Source organism: Catharus ustulatus, chromosome 7, assembly GCF_009819885.2.
Source record: "Catharus ustulatus isolate bCatUst1 chromosome 7, bCatUst1.pri.v2, whole genome shotgun sequence".
In the NCBI taxonomy this organism is placed as follows: Eukaryota; Metazoa; Chordata; class Aves; order Passeriformes; family Turdidae; genus Catharus; species Catharus ustulatus.
This window is the reverse complement of record NC_046227.1, coordinates 17,133,129-17,145,733: the sequence shown is the minus strand read 5'-3', so window position 1 is coordinate 17,145,733 and position 12,605 is coordinate 17,133,129. Positions and strand designations below refer to the sequence as shown.

At 45.5% G+C, this 12,605-nt stretch overlaps 1 protein-coding gene across 1 annotated transcript in view; it reads right to left on the bottom strand.

The window, feature by feature from the left end:
- Positions 1 to 12,605, bottom strand: part of WIPF1 (WAS/WASL interacting protein family member 1) — a 37,741-nt gene that overhangs the window by 5,968 nt on the left and 19,168 nt on the right. The window contains exons 3-8 of the mRNA XM_033064845.1: positions 10,396 to 10,484; positions 8,810 to 8,939; positions 6,482 to 6,634; positions 4,504 to 5,265; positions 1,791 to 2,000; positions 58 to 171 (exon numbers count right to left, since the gene is read on the bottom strand). Coding sequence (XP_032920736.1) covers positions 58 to 171; positions 1,791 to 2,000; positions 4,504 to 5,265; positions 6,482 to 6,634; positions 8,810 to 8,939; positions 10,396 to 10,446 — 1,420 coding nt within the window. The 5' untranslated portion in view covers positions 10,447 to 10,484. The remainder of the gene's footprint in view (positions 1 to 57; positions 172 to 1,790; positions 2,001 to 4,503; positions 5,266 to 6,481; positions 6,635 to 8,809; positions 8,940 to 10,395; positions 10,485 to 12,605) is intronic.

Sequence of the window (12,605 nt, the reverse complement as noted above, 5' to 3'; positions counted from 1 at the left end):
CCAGACTCTTTCCCATGCACATTGGTTTTAGGACAATACACTGAAATTCCAACTTACCTCTACTATCATTTCTTGCTAGTTTACTGGGATAACTTCTGTTCATGGGTACATATGGCTCTGGAGGTGGCAAGTCAGATATTGGATGAAAAGAAAATCTGCTTTCCCATTCATCTGAAAAAAATCCCAGGCAATTTACTCATCAGTTTTCTGACGTAGCTTAGGAAAGTAAATTGACATTGACATCATGTTTAATGCATGTTTTATATTGCAAAATGCTTACACAGCTGAGTACTGAATCAGCATTATTTTAGGAAGTCAGGGAAGATGATGCTTTAGGTTAATTTGGGAATGAAAATTTTAATCAACTTTAACTGATCATTTTGGCAATTTAATGCAAAATCAAAGATGAGGAAAACAGCTTCACTAAAGTCTTACTCTCCCTTCCATGCATAACAGATCTGCTTTTTACACACACATGCTACCAGAACTGCCTAGTTTCTCCTACTTCAGAACAGTATTTTGTTGCTGGTATAGAATTTACCAATATTAATGTGCCACTGATATACCAACCTCAAAAGCATTATTAAAAGCACACTTTACTATAAGGACTGTTTTTTTCTCTTTTAATATTTATACTGGAAGAAGAAAAATAACCATTATGCCAAAATTTATGACAGAGAATCCTGTATATAACTAGTGTCAAAAATGGAGAAAGGCATCACTTGAAGCTATATATCTCTTTGGACTCCAGGGGCCCTTTTGCTGTACTTACTGAGTCTATAGAATTCTAAATAAAGCAAGCCAACCAGTTTCTTCATTGAAATAATAGGAAATATTCCAAGAGCTCTGTTCTGCACCTGATTTTGAAAGTCTAAGGAAGAAAGTGTGGGCTAATTTAAACTTTGTAATTTCTTCACTTGCTTGCTTCAGGACTTTGCAACCATAACTTTCTTGTGATATTGCTGTATTTTACTGCACAATGTAATGAACAGCTAAGTAACTTCTACCCGGCATTTGTACATGTGGTTATTTGCTGGATCCAGTTTTTTTACATTTTCTATGTTTACTCCCAATCAGAAAACAGTAAGTAAAGGAGCTGCATGTTCTGAACCCTGCAAATGACTTGAGTAGGAAGAAATATGCCTGTGATCCTTCTGCCTTACCTGATGTGTAAAAATGCTTCAAAAGCCTGAGCTATAGTTTCATTTTCTGTTTGCTTTTTTCTAACCTTATAAATGTCAGGAATACCAGTTTTGGCCTCCCATAATTAACTGAAGTATTTATCTGTTCCATGCAAATAGAAAACAATTTAAAAGAAAAGCATGACGAATCTTGAAAACACAGCAATCTTGGACCTCATCTTTTTAATAAACACTAGCAGAAATAGATACTTGACATTTTCAGCAATGTTCTGACAATCTCTTCCCTCATCTGTTTTTCAGCTTTCAGCTTTTGAGTCATCGAACTTGTTCCGACTTCCAAAGCGTCAGTGTAGCTGTGGTTTGAATTCATATTAGAGTTGAAACAATTCCCTTCCTTTTTTCAAGGCATTTTTCAAAGGGTTATTTTGGAGACTGTATTGATGACTTTGCAATTCTGCTCTATGTGTGGCATATTTATTCTGTTCTGACTTGCCAGTGTTAATTGAGACCCAAGTGACGCCACTGTTGGTCAGAAATATAAGGCTGGCACTACCAACGAAGTCTCTAACCCAAACCTTTTTTGAGGCATTAGGGCCAAAAGCCACTACACCTTGTGCATGGAGGGCAAACAGGTAGGAGGATGCTCACCGTCCCCTGGGTCCTGGAAGCCGTTTCTCACAGCTGCTGAGGGTGGCGGTGGCGGCGGCGGCGCTGCCGAGCCCGGCCGGTCGGGGGGAAGCGGAGGTCGTGCTCCTCTCTGGCTGTCCAGCCCTGCCCGGGAAGGCAGCTGAGGAGTGGTGGGCAAAGCCCTGGAAGTGCTTCCATTCCTGCTTATGGGAGGAGGTGGCGGGAGCGGGCCTAGAGCAAGGCAAGAAGCAAGCACACAAAAGCAGTTAAATTTCATACCAGGGGTTCCTCTGCCAGCGGAAAGCCACCGCTGGCATCCCAAAGCCTCCCGCCAACAAAACGGGCTGTTTAAGGGCCCTTGGCCCCAAGGGGTAATGGCCCTCGACACCCACCTCCCTGCTCTCCAGGGCTCCCTAGGGATTTAGTGCTAATTTGGAGAGTACAGCTCAGAGAAGCAGGATGTATCTAAACATAAATACACTGCAGTGTCCACATTCCCCTTCCCCTCTGTAGAGGTCCTGGTGCTTGAAGTTACTTTTAAACTACTCTAAATTTAGAGTGGCCACAACAAGCAGAAGTCCCAGCTGGAATTCAGGCTGCTGTGGAGGTCCGAACTGTAACACCTTTCCTTTCCATGTACCATTGCAAGAGGTGGTGTAGCAGAAGACACCTGCTACCCTCAGAGGCTCTTTGTCCATCAGGGTGGTCCCCTCTGAGTGCCACAGCCAGGGTCTGCGGTGACACACAGGGGAGCTCTGCCCAGGAGTGGCTGTGTTACACAGCAGCTCATTAGCACACTCATTTGTAAACAAATGAGCTGCATGACAGGTTTTTCAGTAGCTGGAGCATATCCATCTCCCTGTAAACTGGAAACAGACCTCACACACAGACTGGCACTTCCAGTGTTTATCTGTAACTGGCACGGATGTGACAGGGCAAACAGGCACAGCCTACATAATACAGACCCAGGGCTGTCCTGAGGGCAGGGGAAAGGCGCTTCTACGAGAAAAGTAAGGAAAGACAGGAAAGCTGCTTCTGCCAGGGAGAGAAGTGCCCACGGTTAGGACACAATAAGGTGAACCAGAGGGTGTGGAGAGTTACGCATATTCAAAAGTCTCACTACCTCTGTTTGGTGCAGTTGGGCAACTGACAATTATGTTAATTTCCAATAAATGCTTCCCTGTCCTGATGAAATCTATCTGCAGACATGCACTTTGAAAAGAGAGCAGTAGATATTGTGTCTCCAGCAACAAGCACCGAAACACTTCAAGAAACATGCTGTACTTCGTGTATTTTTGCTCTCCTTCTTATTTTACAAATTACTTAAGTTGGCCTTCAGGGAATGGTTTCAAAGAATGAGAAGCATTCAGCAACTTTCAGAATAGTTTTGCTTGCTCTCTCTAAATCTAGCTAAACTCCATTGTCTATACTGAACTGCTGCAGAATAGGTGCATTTATGTTTAGAATGTTTTGCTACAACTTCCTTCTACTTACTAAGCCAAAAGAAAGTTAGTGCAGGTTTGCTAAAACCATCTGCCTCAGAAAAGGGTCAACTAGAAAAGCATTGGCGGAAGGCAAAGTCACCACAGAACAAACTCCTGAAAGTGACTGAATAATTGCAGACACTCTCTGCAACTTTGATCCTTTCCCCCAGTCAATTGTAATGGGATTTCTCTGATTTATTTACTGCAGGTTGCACTAGCATTGTGCCATCCTCTGGGCTGGCAACCATCTCCACAAAGCACAATTTCAGGGCCACTATTTTCTGTAGCTGCACAGCTGCTGTAGGTGTTAGAGATCCAGGCTGGTTCAAGGAGCTGGAAAGCAGCAGAACTGTCTCTGGGAGCTCGCATAACATCCGTTTCTATTGTCTAGGACTGGGCAGGCTAGAGATGATTTCTGAGTTTATTCCAAAGGATCAAATGAAAGGCAATTCTAGGAGAGTTTCCCAGCAGTATCTTCTGTGCAATGCTTTTCTCCACTTGACTTTACGGGGCTTGATTGTGCCTACATTCTCTCATCTTCAAAGGGACAACTACCAGGTATCAGAGAGCTGAGTTATGATGTGTAATCTTAAAAGTTATGAACAATAGTTGTCACAGAGGACATAATATATTATGAAATTCCTCAAAGGAGACAATTCTACTTTGAGTCTAGTTTGATATCTACATATGGCAAGAAACAACACTTAGTCACACCGTAACAAGTGCTATTACACTTAACAACTGTTGGCTAGGTCTTTCATTAAACTATTTGTACTTGACTGTGTTTGTGTCTCCGAACATGTAGAAGGTCAGGTTCCACAAACCTCCACTCGCGAGAACGCGACCATTAACTCAGATGGTTGACTCGGGAAGTCAGATGCTGTCACTTTACCAGAAGCTTCTTTACTTCAAAGAACATAATGGGGAAATCCATTTACAGCCCTTTTCAATTACAGTGACTATCATGAAAGTTACAAGATCTGTAAAAGTACACGTGAGCACACTGGTGATGCACTTTGACCTTCCTTAAGCCACCGTGATGCCCACAAACCCTCGCTTCCAGCTGCAGAATCCCTAGTGCCTACAAGGGACGTCATCCTGGGATGCGGTTGTTGCGCCTGTGAAGCTGCAGTGGGCATGGTCAGGGCACCATTCCCCGTGCCACTTGTCCCAGTCAAAGCACCCTCTCCCCGTGCCACCTGTCCCAGTCAAAGCACCCTCTCCCCGTGCCAGCCGCCCCCGCTCCCTACCTGAGCGGCCGGGCGGGTCTCTGACGGGCGGCGGCGGCCTCTCTCCGGGCGGCGGGGGCAGCGGTCCGGAGCGGCCCCCGCCGGGCGCCGGGCACGACCCCAGCGAGATGTTCCTCTGCGGCAGCCGCGGCATCTCGTCGCCGCCGGCGGGAGCGGGCGGCACCGGGGGCGGCCCCGGCCTGCCGGGGGGCAGCGGGGGCGCCGGGGAGCCGAGGGCGGGCCGGGGGGCGGCGGGCACGGGCGGTTTGCTGTTCTGCGGCGGGGGCGGCGGCAGAGAAGCCTCCCGGGCGGCGGACGGCCGGTGCCCCGCGGGGGGCGGCGGAGGGGGCGGCGGCTTGTCCTCCGCCGGCCGGCCCGGGGTGGGCGGCAGCGGCGGCCGGCCCGAGAAGGGGGGCGCGGGGCCGGGGCCCGGCTGCCGGAGGGACACGGCCGACCCCCCGCCCCGGCTGCCCGGGAAGGGCGGGGGCGAGGGCCCCAGGCTGGGCTGCCGGCTCAGCCCCGGCACCGGGGGCGACCCCCGGTTGTGCAGGCTGGAGGCGATGGGCCGGGGCGTGCTGGGCACCGGCGGCGGGGCCGCCTCGGGCTTCGAGCCGGCGTCGGGCCTCGGCGGCGGCAGGCGGCTCCTCTGCGGGTCCGGGGCGGCGGAGCGCGGCCCCGAGGGCGGCCCCGGGAAGCGCGGCGGGCCGCTCGGCGGGGAGAAGGGCTTGGCGGCGGCGGAGCGGCCTCCGGGCGGCAGGACGGGCGGCCGGCCTCCGCCGGCGTCTGCGAACACAGGACAGGGAGCATCGGCACCGAGCTGCGCTTCCGAACGGGCCGCGTCCCGGGGCTCTGCGAGCGGCCAGGGCGCAGCCCGGCACTGGGCACCCCTGCCTTGAGACTCAGCCACAGCCCGCTACCACTGGGAAAGCGCTCCAGAGTACCAGCCGACATCCTGATAATGCTTGTATGGCACGAGTTAAGTGGCCACAAAGTAACACAAGTGATGAAGCCAGCATACAGCCAGCAATAAATACGGAGGGAAGAAAATGGTGAGCAACAAGTACTGAATACCATCAACCCGAGAGCAAAACAATTTTGGCTTTTAAATTACATTTAACAACAAAAGTTCAGCAAAAAGCTCTTTTGGCCCTTTCTAGTAGTTGTGATCTAGGGATGTGGTCGTGCTCATCAGGAAGAAGGCAGCTGGCCCTGCAGTTCACAAGTACTATTCTTCGATGCCAGGAACTTTTGTATTAATACAAGTTCCCAAAAATAGACTGTGACACAATAGAAAATACCAGCTGTGAGAGACTGTTTTGTACATGTGTGCTGTGCTGAAAAATTATGTTAGGCTATAAAATATGTAATATTTGTAACACTCTACAACCCCCATTGCATAATCCTTCTTCAACAAGTATGAAATCCTATGTCCTTAAACTTAAACTCAGTGGTTCCAGATGTCCTTCATTTAAAGGGGCATGAGCCTTGGGGCAGCTGTTTTGTCAGCCAGAAGTACACTACAGACAATCCTACATCTGCAGTGTGTGTACCAGCCAGCTGGGATGCCTCATGCACTCCCTAAGCAGCAAATCACACTGCTGTGGAGCTGACACAAGTACTTTCCACTTGGAAAGTAGATACTTTTTCCTGGTGCACAAGAAAGAATTAGCCTGGATCCTCCTCTATTCCCCTCTGGTCCTGCACACCCAATAGCTAAGGCAGGACACAATCTGCCTGACTGTATTTTGCAGGTAGCCATTCAACACCACCAAGATCTTTAGTTTTCATCAATAACAAGGAGGATGGGTGGAAAGAGTCTGGCTTCTCCCTCACAAAACCTAAAAGTAAGAATAAAGCCAGATTCAAGCTGAAAATTATACTTCCTAAGAGCCTAGGGTATTTGCTAGCTTTCTCAATCCCAGCAGGTAATTTATTGCAGTGCTATGAAGGTTTTAAGCAATGTCATTTATTCACAATGGAAGTTCAAGGTCTTTCTTACCAGCATCTCGACTTGCAGAAGATCTGAGCTTTGGCATTCCTGCTTGAAAAAGCCCTCCAAGGCCAGGTGGTCCACCCCCACCGAAGCCGCCGCCACCACCGCCGCCACCTCCTCCAAAGCCACCGCCGCCACCTCCACCAGATCCTTTGGGTTCTGTTGGGAAAAAAGATCCCCTATATTAGTGAAGCAAGACTGACCCTGCAAAGTCACCTCTTTCATTAGAGTAATGCTTGTAGCTTGGGAAAAATGGCTGAACTTTCAAAACACACAAGGTTTGGATCATCACAGCTACCACCGCTGCGCTGTGGAGGAGCTGGCACAGCAACCATAATAACCACAGCCTCTGTGTTTTATTAAGCCATCACTTTAGTCTGCTCTAGACTGAAGAGCAGAGAAAATTGCTGCAAGGAATTTGGAGCTGAGCATGGATGGGACCTCTGAGAGTGTAACACAGTCTTCATTAGCACCCTGGTTGCTTCTTCCAAATTCTTTGTACTTTTGCTCTCTTATCCTTCCCCTCCACTTCTCCATAAGCAGAGACAGGGTAATCTCATGGGATAAAAGGGAAGGAAGGTGGAAGGCAGAAGGTCCCCCTTGAAGGTATCTCTGGGGATAACTGCTGGGAATGCACAGAATTCTCTCATTATTGATGATATTGCAACATGTCTACTTATTTAATCAAAGCCTAGTAGGAAAGGAGATGCCATTTCTGTAGGTTCAGAAGTGCAGTGACAGGATCATTAGCTGTTAATTCTTCCAGTAGGCAGGAATTCTTTTATCAACCCTCCCCCTTTTCTCTTCCATTTCTCTCTAATGTCAATATTTCTGCTGTGACAACTGAGTTGCCAAAAGTAAAATGAAAGTGTTTCCACAACTGCAATACAGAGAAGAGCCTTATACAGAGCATCACTGCAAAAGAAGCAGGTGCACAAGTTGGAATATCTGAGGAGATCAGCTCGCAGATGCTGGGCCACATAGGCTAAGATAAATTGCTTAATTTCTTGGAATCTTGAGTTTCACAACTTTGGGAGGGTTAAAATCTCACTGACCTCAAAATAATTAAAACCTGTGGATGAAAAGCATGTCTAAAAATTTCCCCAAGAAATAAGGAAGAGTGTATCCATGGGGGAATGTTTCACATTATCATTCTCTTTCTTAAGCATGTCAGCTCAGTTTGGCTCTGACTCAGACAGGGTGTTACCTCTGGAGAAATGCTGCTACCATGCTTTAGTCTTTCATCATGATTTGTTAATACATGTAAATAACATAATAGGCTGCATCATTTTTTATCTTATTGTTTACCCCCTCCTTTAATCCCCTTCAGCTCATTACTATAGCTGGAACATGTAACTTCACATGCAGAGATAATCTCTAAAAACTGTAGCTGACTGATTGCAAGACTAATTTTTTAAAAATTATTTTTATTTGGTTGCACTCCTCTGGGCATTATTTCCTTCTTTCATCATCATGTTCCTATCACAGTCCAGCCTTTAATTGCAGGGCCAAACCTAGACTGAGGTGTATCACATTTGCTAATCAGTCTGTAGAAGAGTCTTTTTTCCTTAGGTGATGAATGCTGCTCCTCTGTCAGCACAGGCCTGTGTTCCTTACTCTTCTGTTTCTGTTCTTCCTTCCCAATACTTTTGCTACATGGGCTTCTCCAGCCTCCTCTTGGCACCTACCAAGATGTGCTGTGAGACACAACAGCTCAGCTGAATAGAGATCTTATTTCCATTCAGGTAAGTAGAGTCACTGCTTTGTGCAGAACTGCTGGGCAGGCTGAGCAGCAAGGCTCAGCCAAAAAGATAACACCCAAGTCACTCCAGGAGTGGCAAAACTACATGCAGCATTGACACACGGGTAGAGCCCTGGCTTCTGGCTCTGGTTTTGCTCTAAGTGGTACTGGAGCCAATAGAGTCATGCCAGGTATATATTGTTTATGCAAAAGTAGAGTCTGAAATCCTACTTTACTCTCTGTCCTCTCCTCAGTCCTTATGGGGGTTTTGTTTGCCTGATCTGCTGTAGGTCCTCAGCAGAACTCCTGGTAGGGCTTGCATAGCTTTCTGATATAAGCAAACAGGAAAATAAATCACTTTATGAGAATGAGCAAACAAATTACCATTCACATTTCATAATCAGTACTTGATTTCTCAGCTGACTGTTCATTCATGATGAACAGAATTTATTTTTATGCATGCCAATTTCTAGCACTTTCTTTTATCTACTTTCATGGCAATTCAGCTGAGGATATACAAAATAATTTTCCACTTTCAGATCCATAGAACCATACAAACCTATAAAAATTCCAACATGTAGAATCTTACTTACTGTCAAGAATTGGAGCACTTCTGTCATTAGTAACAGTCTTCTTGAGTTTTTTTCCTTTGGTAATATCAGATAATAGAGCATTTCGCCCTGCTTGTTCTGACTTGCTTAGGGATGGCTTTTCAGTATTTGCCTGCAAAACAAAAATTAAAAATGAGGAGGCAAAATAAACCCCAACTTCTACATACGAAGTTCTGCTCAAATATGGTAGTTACTAGGGAACTTCAGTATCTGTTTTAACAGCATTGGAGTGGGTAGGTACAATGCCATGTCTAGTTTTATGAATGATATTAAAGGTAGCTGGCCTTGTTACTGACTCAAAGTCCCCAACACTACAACTATTTTAACCTCCATTATTCATTAGAAAAGAACACTTCTATGTGAATTTGCCTTTTTTGAACTCATGATTTAGAATCTCTGATTTTTTAAAGCCAAGGCATCTCTGTGGCAAATTGCCATTTTGGAGACTGAACAGAAACAAAATACACACAACTTGATTATACAAGAAGGTGAATATTCTTGAAAGTTGTGGTGAAATACAATTTCTAGGTAAATCAGAGCAAAGATTGACCTTTGTCTACTATTTTAGCTTAGATAAAAATACTTAAAAATAGCAATCACTGCCTCAATAATATTGACCTCTTCACCAAATAAAACCTTTGGACGTACGAGATCTGTCTCAATGGTCCTCTCTTTTCACTTTATGTTTTGGTGACAGTTTTTCAAGAAAGAACAAAAAACCTCCAAACAATACACTTACATGCACACATACATGCACATATATATGGTTCTTTCTTCTAGGAAATGATGCCTGGAACATTTTCTAACTTATCAGATAGGTATAATGGAGATTTCCTGAAAGGTGAGGAGAGTGGTCATGGAGGGACCAAGCAGAATCTGTATCTTGCTTGTGGTGGAAAATGAGGGAAAAACTCATGAGAGACAGCCCATTCCATGTAATCAGCTAGGGTTTTGCTCTAAAAATATCTAGGTGCTTCAATTTGGCATTTCAAGAAGCCTCTTCCTTCTTGTCAGTGAGGTTGGGAGGGCAAGCACAGCACAAGCTCTATTGCAATTTAAGTCAGGTCTGATGTAGTTTCACCCACCGTATTGTGCCAACAGTGGATCCTGTGCTCTGATACCACAGGCTGGCTGAGAGAGCTATGCTAGCTAAGAGCTATCCTTACCAAATTTAAACAACAGGATTGGGTTTTTCCCAGCTCAAGTCATGAAGTACTGGAGTAGGCCAAGGGAGAAGGTGGGAGGAGAGGTTTGGAGAGAGGCAAGGGGAAAGAAAGACTTCAACTCCCCTTAGACAAGCTGTTGCCTTTCCTCCAAATCAGCCACCAGTGTGGGAAGAATAAAAGGATGGAGAGTTAGAGTGGATAGTGACATCCACATAAGAACTTGAAGGAAGTGGAATGGTTGGATGGTCCTTCTTGTAGGATCAATGATCAATCATAAACAATATGTTGGAGAGCTTTCCCCATGGATACCCTCATCCACACCTCAGTATCTCTGGACATCCTATTCAGAGTGGCAAGCAGCAGCCGAGAACAGTGCATACATTTACCTCTTGTAAAACTTACCAAGGCCAGTGTTGGGGGTGGAGGGGGAGCTGGAGGGGGAGGCACAGGCATGGTGGAAGGCTGAGCTCTGTCTGCTCTTGCCAAGAAACCTGCACAGCAAAACACAAACACGCAAAGTCCAGAGATTAATACATCTTAAATAAATTTCTACTCAGCTAAAAAACATCCTTGCAGCTAACAGGTTTATCTTCTAGATTTTTGAAGTCTAATTGGTAAAAAACACTTTAATTGTATAGAAATCAGCTGCATCTTTAAACAGGGGTTCCCTAGATGATCCCCACTGCCATACAAACTCATAGATATACATTCAGTTTTGAACACATACACAATCCATGCATTGCTATGGGAGTGCACAAAATGCAGCAACCAAATTGAACTACGTTAAATCCAACAATCTTGTTTCCATGGAAGTGCTTCAGTATAGCCCTGTAGCTAGACCATCAGCCCTTACTTCAAGAAGGCATCACACTTTAAGATCATACTCAGAAAGAGATGCTGACTTAAATCCCTTCAGCTGCTAAAAGATTCCTCCACCTACACTGCTAAGGGTAGAGTGGAACAGCAGAGCTCTGGGATGGACTCATGCTTCTTCCTCTCTCCCTGCTTGCTCTAAAGATCCCAAGCTGCATCATCATGTCTGAATACACCTTGCTCCTCCTCAGAAGCAGCACACACAGGCATGTTCTGGATATTCTCCCTGAGGAAGAAGAGCTAGCAGGCAGCCTGGCCTCTCAGCTGCAGGCTGCTGCAGACAGAAAAGCCTGGCTACTAAAGCTCAGACTTTCACAAGCTTCCCTGACAAAGATCAGGCTCCCAGTCCAAGTTGAACTTTCAGCCTGAACAATCCTAGGAGGGTCACACCTGAGATACAGAGATTTATTGCAACAAAATTATGGAACAACAACAACAAGCCCAAGTGTCAAGGACTGTATTTTCAAGTCACAAGGGCTTTTTGTGGCATTTTGGCACACAGCTTGCTGGAACTGTGCCTATCAGGGGCTTTGGAGCATTTCTGATAGTACTATGACATTTCATCATGTGCTTTGCTCTTACCTGAGCTTTCACCCATGCTGGCCATTCACCTGAGCCACCTTTAGTAACAATGATTTGCCACTACTTATATAATGTTTGCATAAAACAGGTAAACATGGTGGGAACAGGAACAAGAATAATTCTCCAGACAACCCCAGGCTCATGGCTGAGGTCCACAGGGCAGTTATTTACATGAATACACAGCTCTTACTTTTTAAAGTAACTTAATTGTTTCAGAGGTGAGTGTAATAGCACTGTCAGATCAACACCATGCCACGTACAGTACCCTTTACAGTTAAAATGAACATTAGGAAAATGTGCTGAATGAAACAAAATGGCATTTGCAGTGAGTCACCACCTAGGAAGTCTGTAATGACTCTGACATGATCCATGATAAGTGTGTCAGAAAAAACTGTTTAGAAATACAGATTTATCTCATCAGATCTCATGCTTGAAAAGAACTAGAATACAGCTGTAACTCCCCTTCCCTCCCCCACTTCCCTCCCAAATTGCTGAGTTACCTTCCTCAGAAGAAATATTTTCTGAAACAAGACTTTAAGGGATTTTGTGCAAAATCTTTAGGGATGAAAGAATCAGACACATCACCCATAGCTCTTGCTGACCATCTAGAAAAATCATGGAGTTCAAAGTAGTGTGAGGCACTAGTGCTGTCTCGAGTGTCTGCAGGTTTTCTTCTCCCATACTGAGAAACTGTTCCCAGTTACTGCGAAAGAGCGAGCAGAGCAGAGGGGAAGCTGGCGGATAGACAGACTGACTGACAAAGAGGAAACTGTGCGGAGCCAAGCCTACACAGAGCTGTGCAAATGCACGCCTTCAGAGTCCTGCAAACAGACCAGCCTGCTCTCATCAGTCTCCTGCTACATTACTGAGCATCTTAAGCTCCTCCAGAGAAACAACAGCTTCATATACAGAGGATCTGCCTGAATTTAGTTAATATTCCCATCTTCCAAATTTGTAGCTCTCATTTGTTACATAAAACTCTGCACAAAGCCCTATCCTTTCCCAATCAGCATATTCTAAATGCAATATCTGAAATCTGAAACCTATTAAAAGTACCAAGACTAATGCTGCTTTGTTCTTCAGCTTCCTGTTTAAAAAAATAGTCAACAGGAAAATTATTTCTTACAGTAGACCACAACCATCCTGTTTCTTAACAC